Source organism: Ceratotherium simum, chromosome 22, assembly GCF_057802395.1.
Source record: "Ceratotherium simum simum isolate JZ-2026a chromosome 22, ASM5780239v1, whole genome shotgun sequence".
In the NCBI taxonomy this organism is placed as follows: domain Eukaryota; kingdom Metazoa; phylum Chordata; class Mammalia; order Perissodactyla; family Rhinocerotidae; genus Ceratotherium; species Ceratotherium simum.
This window is the reverse complement of record NC_141921.1, coordinates 41,850,798-41,866,756: the sequence shown is the minus strand read 5'-3', so window position 1 is coordinate 41,866,756 and position 15,959 is coordinate 41,850,798. Positions and strand designations below refer to the sequence as shown.

The 15,959-nt window shown below is 50.7% G+C and overlaps 1 protein-coding gene across 4 annotated transcripts; it reads right to left on the bottom strand.

Annotated features, from left to right (window-relative positions):
• Positions 1–582: 582 nt before the first annotated feature.
• On the bottom strand, positions 583–6,081 carry NPPB (natriuretic peptide B). Of its 4 annotated transcripts, none has more exons than XM_087446808.1 (4): positions 5,240–6,081; positions 1,969–2,249; positions 1,467–1,722; positions 584–901 (listed from the first exon to the last, which is right to left on the bottom strand). In XM_087446808.1, the coding sequence occupies exons 2-4, from the start codon at positions 2,101–2,103 to the stop codon at positions 885–887; spliced, it is 408 nt and encodes a 135-aa protein (XP_087302934.1). In that variant the 5' UTR covers positions 2,104–2,249; positions 5,240–6,081; the 3' UTR covers positions 584–884. The 4 variants fall into 4 exon arrangements, with proteins under 4 accessions (XP_004426146.1, XP_087302934.1, XP_087302935.1 ...); XM_087446809.1 differs by lacking the exon at positions 5,240–6,081 and adding an exon at positions 2,678–3,063; XM_004426089.3 differs by lacking the exon at positions 5,240–6,081 and having other exon boundaries at positions 583–901; positions 1,978–2,595.
• Positions 6,082–15,959: the final 9,878 nt, after the last annotated feature.

Genomic DNA, 15,959 nt, shown 5'->3' with positions numbered 1-15,959 from the left:
GGGCAGAGAGGAGGTGGAGATGTGGGGCCCCAGGGAGGGGCACCCTGAAATGCTGGGCCTTTTGTCAGACACTTCTAAACTCGTGGGCTCAGGAAATGAAAATGCTATTAAACTCGGAGTTTCAAAGGCTCTTTTCCAGGATGACATCAGAAATTGATGGCTTGAAGCTGAGGTTTAGGGCGGGATGGAGGGCTCATCCCCATTCAGGAATGCACATGAGCCAGAGTGTAACACACACACACACACACACACACACACACACACACACACTGTCCCAACCTCTGAGATTTTAGCTTAGACCTTCTGGAAACAACAATCACCAGAGAGAATGTCCTTAAGGGCAGAATTCCAGGCAGAGGGAAGACCAGAGGGACAAACACCGACACACACCCTCACACCCTCACGTTGCATGAGTACCTCAGGGCCCACTCCAATCCCAGGGAGAAGCTGCCAGGCTTTGAAAAGCAGCTTCTGCAAAGTGTCTCAAGTGCTTGAGGTACTTATAGACATTTCAGAGCATGAAAAACCCTTAAAGAAAAGAAAGCCCCCCCCACCCGCCACTTGACCAGCCCTTGAGGCCATGTCCGTTCACCATTAAGACACCTTTGGGACCTTCAAGAAAACACAGGGTTTAGGTTTTTTGTTTTTGTTTTTTTTAATGATGGATTATTTTTAATGCACTCAGACAAATCAGTTTCAAAAGAAAAAGCCGTAATGTTGACTTTATTTCACCATGGCAAATTCGTGCTCAAAGGTAAGAACCATCTTATACAAAACAATCTAAATAAATAAATAAATATAAATAAATAAATAGGAGTTGCTTCAAAGGGGATCAGAGAGTTGATGGAGAATCAGATGCAGATGTCTGCGGCCAGGACTTCCTCTTAATACCTCCTCAGCACTGTGGGGGAGGGGGAGAGGATGGTGATGGTTAGGGCGGGAGACCGAGGCAGAATCTGAGCTTCCCCTCACCATGTGTCGTCCCTGCCACCGCCCCCCATCCTCAGCTGATCTGGATGTTTGAGGCTTTAGAATAATCCATTTCTCTGGACCTCAGTTTCCTCATCAGTAAACTGAGGATTATTTTTGCCCCAGTGATCCTGCCGTCTGCCTTTGCAGCAAAAGACAGTTTAGGGGAAACTGGGAGAAAAATGTTTTGGACTCTTTCTGCTCCAAGGAGGGGCTGCCAGACAATGACTAGTCTCCACCCTAAGGTGATTCTGCCCCTTTTGATAAGAGGCAGGGAGTGGATAAAGGTGGGTGGGGACTCACGGGCATGGTAATGAATGGCATCCACACTTAATATTTCCAGAAAGGCACTCCTTGGCCCTACGGACTGTCAGCAAGAGGGAGTAATGTCCAGGGGTCCTTTTCTCAGAGTGTGGTCCCCAGAGACCTCAAACCCAGAAGTGACTCTAATGGTGGAACGCAATGGGAACGTTCCTCCCAAATGGGCGGGTGCTCACCATTGCAGCCCAGGCCACTGAGGGAGCCGATCCGGTCCAGCCTCCGCCCGAAGCAGCCCGAGTTGCGCATCATCTTGGGGCTTCGTAGCCCCCGCAGGGCCTGGAGGACGGTATTGCGGGGCCTAAGGACGCTCGCGGGCGCTGCGTCCCGGGCCTCCCAGGCTTCTGCGGGGCCACGGCCTTGCTGGACAGGCTGCAGGGTGATCCGCTCCGCCTGCAGCTCCGTGACCGAGTCTCGCAGACGGTCCAGCAGCTCCTGCGATGGGTGGGGGAGCCCGAGCCTCAGGAACCTGCGCCTGGGCCCAGCTGCCCTCGATGGCGCCAAAGTGAACCGACTGCCTTGGGTACAGGGTCCTGGCACCCAATCTGCTGCTTTCTGATTCCCTTATCACTAATTCCCAAGGGAGGGTGGGGGCCTCTTGGGACGGTAGGTGGGGACCGGTTCATTGCTGCTGCCGGCGCCCTCCAGGCGGGCCAGTTTAAGCAGTCCCACAACGCTCACCTGGCTCACCTGTCCTCCGGATGGTTCCGAGGCGGGGCCGAGGCCGCCCAGCGGGTGGGAACGAGCTCCTAGCGGCCACAGGTGTAAGAACAGGAGGAGCAGGAGTGCCCGGGGCAGCGCTGTCTGCGGGGCCATGTCGTTGGAGGGGCGGGCAGATGTCGTGGCTGCGGCTGCTGGGCTACGTCTGGCTTCACGTCTCACCTCCTGGCGGCCTGCGGGCGCTCTCCTGGATCCTCCGGTAAACGCGGCCTTTTATCCCGGGTCTGGGGGCCGGGCCGGACCTGCCATCCGGGGTTATCTCTGATTTATCGGCCGCATTCCGCCCCGCTGAGCTCAGGGAGGGGGAATGCCCCCCTTCGCGCCTGCGACTAGTACCCGCCGGGGGTGGAGGCTGGGGAGAGCAGGCCTTGTATAGAAATGGGCCTGGCCGGGGGCGGGAGCACGCGGGGGACACCAACGGGACGCCTCCCGTTTCCTCCTTCCCTGCAAAAATCCAGGGGTCTTAGTGTGGCGCTTTCCCCTTTCCCCCCACCCGCAACCATTCCTGGAGAGGGCAGGGAGAACTCCAGCGTTCTGAGCCCCGACGCAAGTGCAGGACGCACAGGGTGACTCAGAGTGAGAACAGCCCCAGCCAACACCCCACCACCGCTGCGCGTCTTCCCTCCCCGCCTGCCACTAGCACCCGCCCGCCCGCAGTAACTTTCCCCACCCAGTCTCCCGGGCCTCAGGCCGCTGTCCGTGGTTCTGATCTCTGCGAGCAAACTCAACGCCAGAGGTCTTGCTCCCTTCAACGCAGGTCTAGCCAGAAAGACAAGAGTGGGGCAGGGGCAAGAGACATCTGAGACCCCTCCCCACCTTCTCACAAGCCTCGGCACTAGGATGCTAATTCTCCAATGTCACCTGATTAAAAGCCTGGGTATGACAAGGAACTTCTGGAATGCTGACCCTGCTTCCATCCCTAAAAGGGTAGAGTTGATTTGGTTGGAATTTTGAGAGGCAAGGCCCAGGGATGAAGTCATCCAGGAATGCCTTCTATCGAATCTCCTCCAGGTGCCAACACCTCCTCTCTCCCACCAAGCCAATATATGATAGAAAAAGCAAGGATGACTGGACGATGGTTATCTATCTGGTGGGACACCAGAGGTGTGGGGAGTGCCTCCTTCATCTGATCATCCATGATCTAATTCCCACTAGCAGATGGTCTGGACCTCCCATCTGTGGTTACAAATGAGGCTCCAAAGAAAAATGACCCTAGGAAGAGACACAGCAGATTAAATCCCCCCTAAAGTGTGCATGACCCATGTCACCACCCCTTCCAGATAACTTGTGTTAACAAGCAGCAGGAGGAGGGAGCAGGGTTGTCCAGGGAGGGAGATAAGTTATGACAGAAACGGAGAAAGGGGAAGCAAAGGGCAGAAGCTGTGACCTCTAAGCAAATCTTACCTAAAAAATAGCATCTGCCAGACATGGAGTGAGAAAAATACTGTTCTTGTTCCTCATTTTTTAGATGAGGAAACTGAGCTCAGAGAAATTAATCTACTTTCTTAAAGTCACACAATTGACAAGTGGTGAAGTCTGGATTCCCACCCAGGCAGTCTGATTTCAAACCTGAAGCTTTTAATCACTGCCAGGGTGATTGCAAGGTGTTTCTACTAAAAGAAAAATTAGATTAATCTCTTGTCATCTCTGAAGTTACAGGGAGCTGTACAGTTATGACTGTGTAAGTCTGGTGGTTGTGTGTGCACAGGGAAGGATGTAAAGTACGGCTAAGATGAGCATTTTGCAGATGAAGATTGGGGAAGGGGAAGGGCTGTGTAAAGATGCCAGTCCTGGGAAGATTCTGGGGGCTGGGGCATTGGGTGTGTGTGTGTGTGTGTGTGTGTGTGTGCGCGCGCGTGCACGAAGAAGATTGTGATCTCACTGGGGAGACAGAGTGGCCCCAGGGGAAACAGTTAAGTGCTAAGCACTCTGACAGAGCCTCTTCCTGCCCCCAGCAGAGGGGATTGTGGGAGAAAACTTTAGGGAGGACACACAACTTAATACATCCTCCAGGGCCTTCTGTCCAGGGAAAGATGATGCATCATCAATCAGCTCCCACACCAGATTATTCCCACAAACATTTATTGAGTGCCTACTGTATGCCATGCACTTTCCACTTCTATAAATGGAGCTAATCATACCATCTATGTCACCGCACTACCATCCAAGGATTAAATGAGACGGTAGATGTAGTCAGCTGAATAACAGCCCCTCAAAGATGTCCATGTCCTAATCCCCAGAACCTGTGAGTATTTACTTTACATGGTAAAAAGGGCTTTGCAGGTGTGATTAAGTTAAGGATCTGGAGGTGGGGAGATTATCCTGGATTATCCGGGAGGACCTAATGTAGTCAGAAGGGTCCTTATAAGAGGGAGGCAGGACCGTCAGGAAGAGAGAGAAATGGAAGGATGGAAACAGGGGTCAGAGAGGAGAGAAGAAGCTACACTGCTGCTTTGAAGATAGCTTTGAAGATGAAGGAAGAGGCCACGAGCCAAGGAATGTCGTTAGCCTCTAGAAGTTGGAAAATGCAAAGAAATGGATTCTGCCCTAGCGCCTCGAGAAGGAACACAGGCCTGCCTGCTGACACCTCGCTTTTAGCCCAATGAAACAAATTTCAGGCTTCTGATCTCCAGAATTGTAAGAAAATTAATTTGTGTTATTTTAAGCCACTAAGTTTGTGGCAACTTGTTTCAGTGGCAATACGAAACTAAAACAGTGTGTGTAAATGCTGAGCACAGTGCCTGGCTCTTAGTCAGCCCTCAGTAAGGGTGGTTGTGGTGGAAGTACTGGTTTTCACCACGTCTAACCCTAGGTGCTGGGTGCTAGGTGCTGGCTGCAAAGAAAGAAAGAAGACCCTTAATTCATTCAACAAACCTTCGTTGAAGGCCTGGATTCACAGTGGTCTGGAGTCCAGACTCTGGAATCAGATTGCCTGGATTCAATCCCACCGCTGCCTTTCACCACTTCTGTGACCTCAGGCAAGTTACTTCATCTCTCTTCATGTTTTTTCATGTCTACCTCGTAGGGTTGTTATGAGGATGAAGTGGGACTGTGCAGGTAAAACTAAGCTTTCTACTAGGAGGTGGGAATACACAATGGACAAGACAAACCCCGCCTTTGAGGAGCTTACAGTGCAGGGAGAAAGAGATGCAATCACAGGCCCCCCGGGATGATGTGTCCCCCGGTACAGCAGTGAGTCCTGGTGCTCTGTTGTTACCCAACAAACACTTACTTCTCACAGGTCTGCAGATTGGGTGTCTGGTGAGGGCCCACTTCCTGGTTCACAAGTGGCTGTCTTCTCACTGTGTCCTCACCTGGTAGAAGGGACAAGGGAGCTCTCTGGGTCTCTGGATCCCTTATAAAAGAGATCCCATTCATGCGGGCTCTGCCCTCGTGACCTGATCACCTCCCAAAGGCCCCACCTCCGAATACCATCACACTGGGGGAATGGGTTTCAACATATGAATCTTGGGGGGACACAAGCATTCAGTCTACAGCACCCAGGCTCTTGGCAGAAGAACGAAGATACAGCAAAGGAGAAGTTGGGGGCAGTTAGGCCCAGTCAGGGAGCACGGCTCGGCCACAGGTGTGCTGAGCTCTCCACTCCCCCTCTGGTCTTCAGTCCAGTCCTGGGCAGCCATGGGGCAGCATGAGAGCACTGGGCACACAGGGAAAGGGGAAGGAGGAAGCAGGGAGCACTGCACAGGGAGTCAGCAGGTGGTGAGTCTCTGCCCACTGCTGACTCCCTGTGTGGCTTTGTGCAAGTTGTTTCTCTGCTCTGGGACTCTGTTTCTTCTCGTGTAGAATGAAGAAATCAGACCAGGATTTCTCCCAGGGACCACAGCTCTATTGTAGTCAGCTGCCCCTGGTTCATGGTCAGGTCTGCTTGCCAGCCCCCAGCCCCCTGTAGTACTTCCATCTTCTGTGACCCTTAGACGTCCTCCAAAAGCCAGAAACCACCTGTAGAGGGGCCGTCAGATCCTTCACAGCTGTGGCAGGCACGCGGGCACACGTGTGTGTGTGTTGCGGGTGCTTTGGAAACCAGCCTGAGTGCGTAGATATTCTCTGCCTTTGAAGTGAATCTCTAGACGCATGGTTAACAAACGGAGGTCTGAGCTCGGCAGCCTGGAAGGAAGTAGCTATTAACCCTTCCCACCCCACGTCCAGCCTCACCAGCAGCAACCGGAGCATCTGAGTGTAGTGGAGGCGGTGCTTGTGTGCTGCAGGGTAATAGTCTCCTCCCTCTCCCCCTCTCCCTCTCCCTCTCCCTCTCCCTCTCCCTCTCCCTCTCTCTCCTCTCCTCTCTCTCCTCTCTCCTCTCCCTCTCTCTCCCTCTCCCTCTCCCCTCTCCCTCTCCCCTCTCTCCCCTCTCCCCTCTCCCCCTCTCCCCCTCTCCCCTCTCCCCTCTCCTCTCTCTCTATATATATGTATATCCATCCCTCTCCTCTCCCTCTCCTCTCCCTCTCCCCTCCCCTCCCTCCCCTCCCCTCTCCCTCTCCCCTCTCCCTCTCCTCTCCCTCTCCCCTCTCCCTCTCTCCCTCTCCTCTCCCTCTCCCTCTCCCCTCTCCCCTCTCCCCTCTCTCCCCCTCTCCCTCTCTCTCTCCCTCTCCCCTCTCTCTCCCTCTTTCCCTCTCTCTCTCCCTCCCTCTCTCTCTCTCTCTCTCTCTCTCTCTCTCTCTCCCTCTCTCTCTCTCCCTCTCTCTCTCTCCCTCTCTCTCTCCCTCCTCTCTCTATTTATATATATGTATATCCATCCCCCTCTCTCCCTCTCTCTCTCTCTCCTCTCTCTCTCTCTCTCTCTCTCTCTCTCTCCTCTCTCTCTCCCTCTCTCTCTCTCTCCCTCTCTCTCTCTCCCTCCCTCTCTCTCTTTTTATATATATGTATATCCATCCCCCTCTCTCCCTCTCTCTCCCTATATATATATGTATGTATATCCATCCCTCTCTCTCTCTCTCCCTCCCTCTCCATCTCTCTCTCTCTCTCTCTCTCTCTATATATATATATGTATATCCATCCCTCCCTCTCTCCCCCTCCCCTTCCTCCCACTGCTATAACCTCATAAGGTTATACATAAGGTTTATCTCATATAACTCTGAGAGCAGTGCCGCATGAGCTGTTCTCTCTTCCTGGGCAGAATGGTCAGCCTTTATTAGGCTACAGACACTTCACAGAATACTTTCTTTTTTCCTTCTGATGTACATTCACTGGACTTGAGGGGACACAATTGATCTGATTTTACTTTGGTCCTTATTTATATGTGTAAGCCAAATGAACTAAGGGGCTGATGTTTAAAAAAAGGAACTCCAAAAGGGTCACCGTATCCTCCCACCACCCCCAGAAAGGACTGGACTCCTATTGTCCCCATAGCGGGACATATCCTCGTGACGTCATTAGAGCCCCTAGAACCAGCCGTGCCTGCAGTCAGTCTACTTCGGATTTTTCAGTTATGTGAGCCAATAAATCTGCCCCCCCTTTTTTTGCCTGGACCAATTTAAGTTAGATTTCTGTCACTTCCATCCCAAAGATTCCTAACCGACACAGTTCCCAAAAGAAACTGCGTGCCTTCTTCTTTGAAATGTTTCTTGAGGGGCCGGCCCCGTGGCTTAGTGGTTAGGTGCGCGTGCTCCGCTGCTGGCGGCCCGGGTTCGGATCCCGGGCGCTCACCGACGCACTGCTTCTCCGGCCATGCTGAGGCCGCGTCCCACATACAGCAACTAGAAGGATGTGCAACTACGACATACAACTATCTGCTGGGGCTTTGGGGGAAAAGAAATAAATAAATAAAATTATGAAATGTTTCTTGAGAACAAGACATCTCAGCCCCTGGTAACAGCCCAAGATCCAGAGCCTTTGCAGACGAATGTTATGAACACTGCCTAATTTAACTCTCTGCTCCTGTAATGTGAGTTAATCCCCCGTGGTCAGACAGGAAGTAGAGCATGTGTTCAATCACTTTCCTAAAGGCCATCAGAGCTGGAGAGAAACCCAGAAGGCTGATTCTCTTCAAATCCAAACAGCAGGCATGGATCAGCAGGTGGGGGAGACGCAGGAGGAAGGACGAGAGGTGCACCCAAGAATCCACACCCTACAGGGGCTCTGTCCTGGCACGGTGCGGAGAGATGGAGGAACTAGAAGGTCTAAAGCTGGCCTTCAAGTTGCTTATCCTCTAATTGGGTCGATAGCCCCGCCCCTTCGTCAGGCTGACAGGGGTCCTTAAGAAGCAAGGCTAAGCACACGCTCCCCTGGTCGGGCCCCTCCCCTGCTCGAGACCCCTCCACCAGTCGGGCATTTTGCAGCCTGTGACTGCTGTGCCAGAGACACCATGAGAAAGTGGTCCCTCTGCCTCTTGAGGAGGTTCCCTCCCAAGGGCCTCCTGGTCCATGAATCTCACCTCCTTCCTGCAGGAGAAGAGGCCGAGGCACATCTCAGCTCGGAGCCCAGAGCCTGGAAACGGTGTGACAATCGTTCTCTGACGCTGCTAGTCCAGGAGGGAGATGGAGTCTGTGTGCAGCGTCCCATGGTGGGTAGTGGTGAGACCTCAGGGGATGCTGCTCTTTTTTTTTTTTTTTTTTTTTTTTTTTGGTGAGGAGGATTGGCCCTGAGCTAACATCCATTGCCAATCTTCCTCTTTTTGGTGAGGAAGATCAGCCCTGAGCTAACATCTATGCCCATCTTCCTCTATTTTGTATGTGGGATGCCACCACAGCATGGCTTGATGAGCGGTGTGTAGGTGCACGCCTGGGATTTCAAACTTCGAACCCCAGTCTGCTAAAGCGGACCATGCAAACTTCACCACCACAACAGCCGGCCTGGGGACGCTGCTCTTAATCTCCGCAGGCCAGGGGGGCACTGGCTTAACTCAGCATAAGCCACCAACTACAGAGCTGGTTTGGGCTCCAGTGGAGACAGAGCCATGTAGGGGAGCCCCGGGAGAGATGCTCCACGGCCCACACTGGCTGAGTTGGGGAAAGCAGCTGACCTCGCAGGGAGGAGCTGACCCTGGACAGGCTTGCCCCCTGGTCCTCAGCTGAGAGAGTCTGTTCCCATAGGCTGGGATTCCCTAACTAACGTCTCTTCCTACCTGGATTGGCCTGGAGAGACAGAATTACTGAGCATCCGCCTGGAGCCAGGTTGTGCTCAAGGATTCTGCCACAAGAGCACTTGACGCTGGCACATCTATGGCGAGTAAGCCGGGGCTTACTTATACTAAAAAAATTAATCCCTGTTTGTCTGAAATTCCAATTTAACTGGACGTCCTGTATTTTTATGTGCTAAATCTGGCAACCTTCGCTGGGGAGGGTTGGGCGGGGATAGCCCACTCTTCTCCCTCCTAGAGGGGCCTTGTCCGCAGGGACTTGGAGGCAAGATCCAGAGTGAGGGGCGTTCCCCAAATTTCATTAGCGCCCCCTCTTCCACCTCCCTGCGCTCAGGCACTCGCCACCCGCCGTCGCTGCGCCGGTCCCCGCCGCCCGCCTTCAGGGGCGCCGAGGCTGCGTGTCCGACCACCTCACGGCCGCCCTGGGCGGGGGCAGCGCGGCCCTGGGCTGAGAGGGTCGTACCTGGCGGCGCAGACCCCCAGCCCGGGCGGCTAATCACGGACGGCCGCAGCCGCCGCCCCGCAGGCCCGCTCCTTCCCCCACCCGTGGTCGTCATGGCTCCGCAGCCCCCCCGCCCAGGTCTGCTCGCCACCCTCCCATCCCTCCTCCCGTGTCAGGGAAAAGAGCACAGCGCTGCCTCTTCCCTGAGCTCCCTGCTCTGCGGAAGCCGCATCCGCTCTGGAGCTTCAGTCTCCCCACCAACCCGAGGAGGGGGCGCCAAGGGATGGGTGAGATTCTAGCACCAAGCCTCCCCTAGAGCTACCAGCTGCCAGCTGTGCCACCTCGGGCAAGTCACGGAACCTCTCTGTGCCGCTGTTTCCCCATCCATAGAACGGGAACAATATGGTCTTTTGTGAGGGTTCAGGAATTAACCCGCATGCAGCGCTTGGGGACAGCGCCTGGCAGATACTGAGCTCTCAGAAATCTTGGCGGCTCTTTTCGTTCTTCCTCTTCTCTCTGCGCCCCGTGTTTCGGGCAGCGCGTTCTTAGGCGACCGGACTCGGAGCCTGACTTTGCGGGACAGTCTGTGGAATCTTTCCCTGGAGACCTTTCACATTAGGACTTGCCTTCTTCACCACCAGACGTTTATTAAACTGCAGAGTACGGTTGGCCCTTGTCCGAGGGTGGCTCCTTTTGCACACCGGCATCCTCTGAAAGTTTTGGAGTCAAGCAGCTTAATTCCTCCTTGGCACTTGGCGCCCTTTGTGTTCTGGCATCAGGGAGGGTGGAGTTTGCTTTTCTCGCAGACGCTCAGCTCGTGGAAGATGGAGCGCTGCCCTGCGCAGTCACCTTCTCGGCTGGGGCGTGTTCCACTCCCACCGGGCAGAGGAAACGTCATGGGTTGAGCGCTGAAAAAAGGGCAGGATGGAGTCCAAGCGCATCTTCCCTTAAAACTGATCCCAGGTCAGGTCAGCCCCAAAGAACTGGGATTTTAGGGATGGATGAGAGAGTCCTGAGAGGCACATACGATGCGAGTTTCTCCTGGGGTTTGTTTTGCTCTGTTTTAGCAGCAGAATCTTTTACACAAACTCTAACCCAGAGCCCCGTGGGTAAGAGAGAGATGTGCAGGGCTGCTCTGGTTAGACCAGCCTCTGCCCCGCGGTGTATTTCTCTTCCTTCTCCCCCTCTCCCAGGGCGTCTCAGCCCTTGCCCTAAAAAACACGACCCTTGGTCCCTCTGCCTATTTTACAGATGAGAAAACAGAGGCCCGAGGAGATACAGGTCCTTTTCCAGGGCCACACGGGAGGTCAGTGTTTCAATTGATTCGACTGTGAGTTGGGCATAAGGCCAGTATCTGGCTGCAGGGTGGCTGTAGGGACTACGTGGACCAGTGTATACAAAGGACACATCACCCGGGGTGACACCCATACTCTCAGTGACTGAAGGCTTTCTAGGGTCCCGGTGCTTTTTATTTTTAACTACTTTCCAACTGATGGAAAAGTTCCAAGAATAATTAAGAGAACTCCCACATACCCCCTCCTCAGATAAAACCATTTTTAGATATTTTGCCATATTTGTTTTCTGTCTCTTGGATTAGTCAAAATATGACACCTAAAGCACAGGCAACCGATGAAAAAAATGGGTAAGTTAGACTTCATCACAATTAAAATTTTTGTGCATCGAAGGACACTATCAAGAAAATGAAAAGAAAATCCACATTTGAAAATATTTGTAAATCATGTATCTAAGTGTCCAGAATATATAAAGAACTCTTACAGTCAAACAATAAAACCACAAACCCAATTTTAAAATGGGCAAAGGATTTGAATAGACTTTTCTCCAAAGAAAGATACAAGTGGCCAACGAGCACATGAAAAGATGCTCAACATCATTAGTCATTAGGGAAGTGCAAATCAAAACCACAATGAGACACCACTTTGTACACTAAGATGGCTATAATAAAAAAAAGGAAAATAACAGGTGTGGGTGACGACGTGGAGAAATTGGAACCTTCAGACATCACTAATGAGAATGTAAAATGGTGCAGCTGCTGTGGAAAGCACTTTGGCATTTCCTCAAAAAGTTTAACATAGAATTACCATACGACTCAGTAATTCTACTCCTAAGTATATACCCAAGAAAGAGGAAAACATATGTCCACACAAAAACTTGTCCACAAATGTTCATAGCAGCATTATTTATCATGGCTAAAAAGTGGACGCAACTCACATGTCCATCAACTGATGAGTGAATAATGAAAACATGGCATAGCTATATGATGGAATATTACTTAGTCATGAAAAGGATAATGTACTGATACACACTACAACGTGGATGAACCTTGAAAACATTATGCTAAGTGAAAGAAGCCAGACACAAAAGACCATATGTTGTATGATTCCATTCATATAAAATGTTCAGAGTAGGCAAATCCATGGAGACAGAAAGCAGATTAGTGGTTGCCAGAGACTAGAGGGAGAGGAGAAACGGGGAGTGGAAGCTAGTGGGTACAGAGCTTCTTTTTGGAGTGATGAAAATGCTCTGGAATTGGTCATGATGGTCGCACAACCTTGTGAATATACTATAAGTATGATTAAAACAAGGGAGGTGAATTATGTCAATAAAAAAATTGGACAGCTTCCCTTAATTTTCTATGTTCTGAAACAATTAATGGAGCGGTGGGACTACCTGATTTTAAAACTGTGGTAGGATTTCCCCATGAAACCACCTGGGATGGGTTTTTTGTTTGTTTTGTTTTGGGTTTTTTTTTTTTTTTTTTGCAGGAGTAGTTTCTGGAAAACTTTTCTGCCTCTTCTACAGAAATAGGTCTATTTAAATTTTCATTTTATCTCAGTTGCAGTTAATTTTGGAAAACCGTATTTCCCTAATAATTCATCTATTTGGTCTAGATTTTCACATTAATGTGCAGAGAGGTCTACAAAATAGTGTCTTTGGATATTTTAAACTTCCTCTCTGTCAATAGGTACAGCTTTCCCACCTCTATCCCCAACTTCGTTCTAGTGTTTGCTGTGCATCTAAATACATTAAATACTCACCATCAGCCTTTTAACCTGCGTTTCCCCAATTCCCTCTTGGCTGGATCAAGCTCATCTTCTAGTCGATATCTCTGAAAAAGCACCTGTGAACAGTATTGCTTGAGTTCACACCTGTTCTTCAACACCCTTGACACTTGAAGGACAACTCAACTAGATAGAAAGTGTTTGGCTCACACTTCATTTCCTTGAGTCTCTTGAAGATGTTGCTCTGTCTGCTGTTGCCTTGGGATCTCTGATCGTAGCCTAATTTATTACCCTTATAAACAATTTGATGTATTTTTTTTAGCTTGGGTGACCTGATTTCCTTCTAATAATTTTATCAGTATATGTCTTGGAGTTGATAGTTTCAAGTCAATTTCTCAGTTTTCTGGGAATTTGTTTTCTCTTGTTTCAGAAAGATTTTCTTGTGTTATAGTTTTAAATATTAATCACACCACATTGTTTTGTTTTTATTCTCCAGGGACTACAATGATCTCTGTGTTGGACTTTCTCTGCCTGCCTCTATTTCAACCACTTTTTTTCCTTTTTACCTCTTTGTTTCATTCTCTCTCTCCCTCCTTTCCTCGATATGCTTTTAAAATATTCGAGTCTATTCCTTCCTGGGCATCTTGTTATTTATTCTTCATTTCCAATATTATTTTGTATTTATATTCAACGTTTTTCCTGAATTCAAGCAACTTTCACTGCATTTCTTCCTGTTTTGTGTCCATTTTTTTTCTTAGTTTTAAAATTTCTGATTCTAGGATTTCAAAAAATTGTATAAACTAGGTTTGCTTTTTCATATTCCTGAGTATTACGTGGAGAGGATTCCTAGTTCAGGAACACCTCTTTCTGTCAGGATAGTGCAGTTTTTAAAGTGGATGATGTTGGGGGCCAGCCCCGGCCCCATGGCTTAGCGGTTAAGTGTGCGCGCTCCGCTGCTGGCGGCCTGGGTTCAGATCCCGGGCGCACACCGGCACACCGCTTCTCTGGCCATGCCGAGACCACGTCCCACATACAGCAACTAGAAGGATGTGCAACTATGACATACAACTATCTACTGGGGCTTTGGGGGAAAATAAATAAATAAAAAATAAAATAAAAAAATAAAGTGGATGATGTTGGTATGGGGTGGGGGAAAGGGGAGGGGGTGGCACATCTTGTTTCTCTGCAGTTTTTCTGCAGGGTCCTGAATTTCCCCCACCCTCTATTAGTCTGCTAGGGCCGCCATAAGAAAATACCACAGACTCAGTGGCTCAAACAACAGAAACTTATTGTCTCACAGTTCTGGAAGCTGGAAGTCTGAGATCAAGGTGTGGGCAGGGTTGGTTTCTTCTGAGGCCTCTCCCCTTGGCTTGCAGATGACCGTCCTCTCCCTGTGTCTTGGCCCCTTGTATCTGGGTGGCTCTGGGACTGTTTTAACTGGTAGAAAGTGATGGAGGATGCACAGTGCCAGTTCCAGGTCTGGGCTTTGAGAGGGCAGACAGCTCCCACTTGCTGTGGGAAAGCCGCCGCCACTGAGGAAGCTCGAGCTGGCCCAGAAGGAGAGAGATGTGATCGGCTGACCTCCATTGTTCCAGCCATCCCAGCCCAGGGAACAGGCAGGGGACGAAGAAGTTTCCAGACGTTCTTCAGTTCTCCAGTCTCAGCCACCATCTGATGACAGCCACATGAGGCTGCCCTCACCCCGAGTGAGAGCATGGCAGCTGAGCCTCGTCAACCCCTAGGCCCGTGAGACACAATAAAATGATTGTTATTTAGGCCCCTAAGTTCTGGGGTGGTTTGTTATGTAGCAAAAGATAACAAAACAATAGAGAAGTCGTGTGGCTCCTTGGAGATGTGGCAGATAACAGAAAAAAGGAAGTGCGGGGGAGTTATAGGCTAAATTGGGTCCCTCTTAAAATTCATCATGCGGAAGTCCTAACCCCCAATACCTCAGTGTGTGACGTTACTTGGGAATAGGGTCTTGACAGAGATAAGCAAGTTAAAATGGAATCATTCGAGTGAGTCCTATGCCAATACGGGATATGGAAATTTGGACACAGAGATGTGCGCAGAGAGAAGACAATGTGAAGAGATATGGGGAGATGACAGCCATGTGCGAGCCAAGGAGAGAGGCCTGGAACAGATCCTTCCCTCACAGCCCTCAGAAGGAACCCTCCCTGCCAACACCTTGATCTTGGACTTCTAGTCTCCAGAACTGTGAGACAACGAATTTCGTTTAAGGCAACTGGTCAGTGGTACTTGGTTACAACAGCTCTAGCAAACCAGTACAACGGCAGAATGGCGGGAATCTGTAAAAAGAGGAGGAACTGGAGGCCACCATCTTGGAGATAAGCCACCGTGTCTGTTGGGCTTCTCTCCCGGAAGCTTTATGGAGGCCGCCACCTTTGACCTACTCACTTGCAAGCCCCTTCCCTGTGGCTGGAGCTGTGAACTAGTGAGTCCCAGACCCGTGTTCAGTACATGGACACTTAGGTGGACGGACTCTTTCTGGGAATGACTTTGTCTATGACCTCTGGTTTCTCCTTCGCCTCCTTTCTTCCTTCTTCCTTCTCCTTCCTTCCTCCTCCTCCTTCTTCTTCTTCTCACTGAATCTTTTAAGCCTCCACACCACAGACTCACCATGGCGGCGGCAGCTCTGTGGGAGTCGGGTGTTTGGGGCTGACAGGTGTTGGCCGTCTGTTGTGTCCTCCGTCTCCCAGCACGTTGAAGGCGCGGGTCACGTGTGGTTTCACTTGCATCCTTTGTTGACTTTGCATCTCTAGGAGAGGATGTGTGCAGAGATATGAATTCAGGTGGTCAACTTTATCCTCACCAGGACGCTTCAGGTGTATTAACTCAGTCCCTTGGATGGATACATTTCCTCGATAAATGGTGTTGCCTTTTGCGCTGGGAATCTTCAGTCTGCCCTCGCAAATCCACCCTTCATCCTTCACTCTGCTCAGTGCCCCAGAAGGCTGACTTTCATGGCTTATATGGCCTGGTTTATGGGCTCCCTGGTTTCACATTGGATTCAACCAATGGAGGCGGGAAGCAAAATATCGGAGGGGGTAAGAGAGAGGGGGGCCAGGGTGCTTTTTATGCCAGCTCACCCTGCCCTGTCACTTGGGGTTGGCACCTGCCTCTTCCAGCCCTCTCTGTCTCAGGATGCTTCTGGCTCAGGAGCGATAGTAGAGTGGCTGCTGCTTTCCCTGGGCGCAACTCCCAGTGGTTTCTCTCTGTGCACGCCTTTATACTCTATGCCCACCTTCATAAACAGGCCCCTTCATTAAACTTCCTTGAATTATTCTGACGGTGCTGTTTTCTGCTACGACCCTCACTGATGCCCTCCATCTTCATCTTCATCGTCATCATCGTCATCATTATAGAATGTTTT

Bases quoted from the DNA above. Each gene is read 5' to 3' on its own strand.
- NPPB (XM_087446808.1), bottom strand. From the start codon at position 2,103: ATGGCCCCGCAGACAGCGCTGCCCCGGGCACTCCTGCTCCTCCTGTTC. The intron at 1,723-1,968 runs GTGAGCGTTGTG...CACCCATCGCAG, and splicing joins CCGGAGGACAGGTGAGCCAG to GAGCTGCTGGACCGTCTGCG.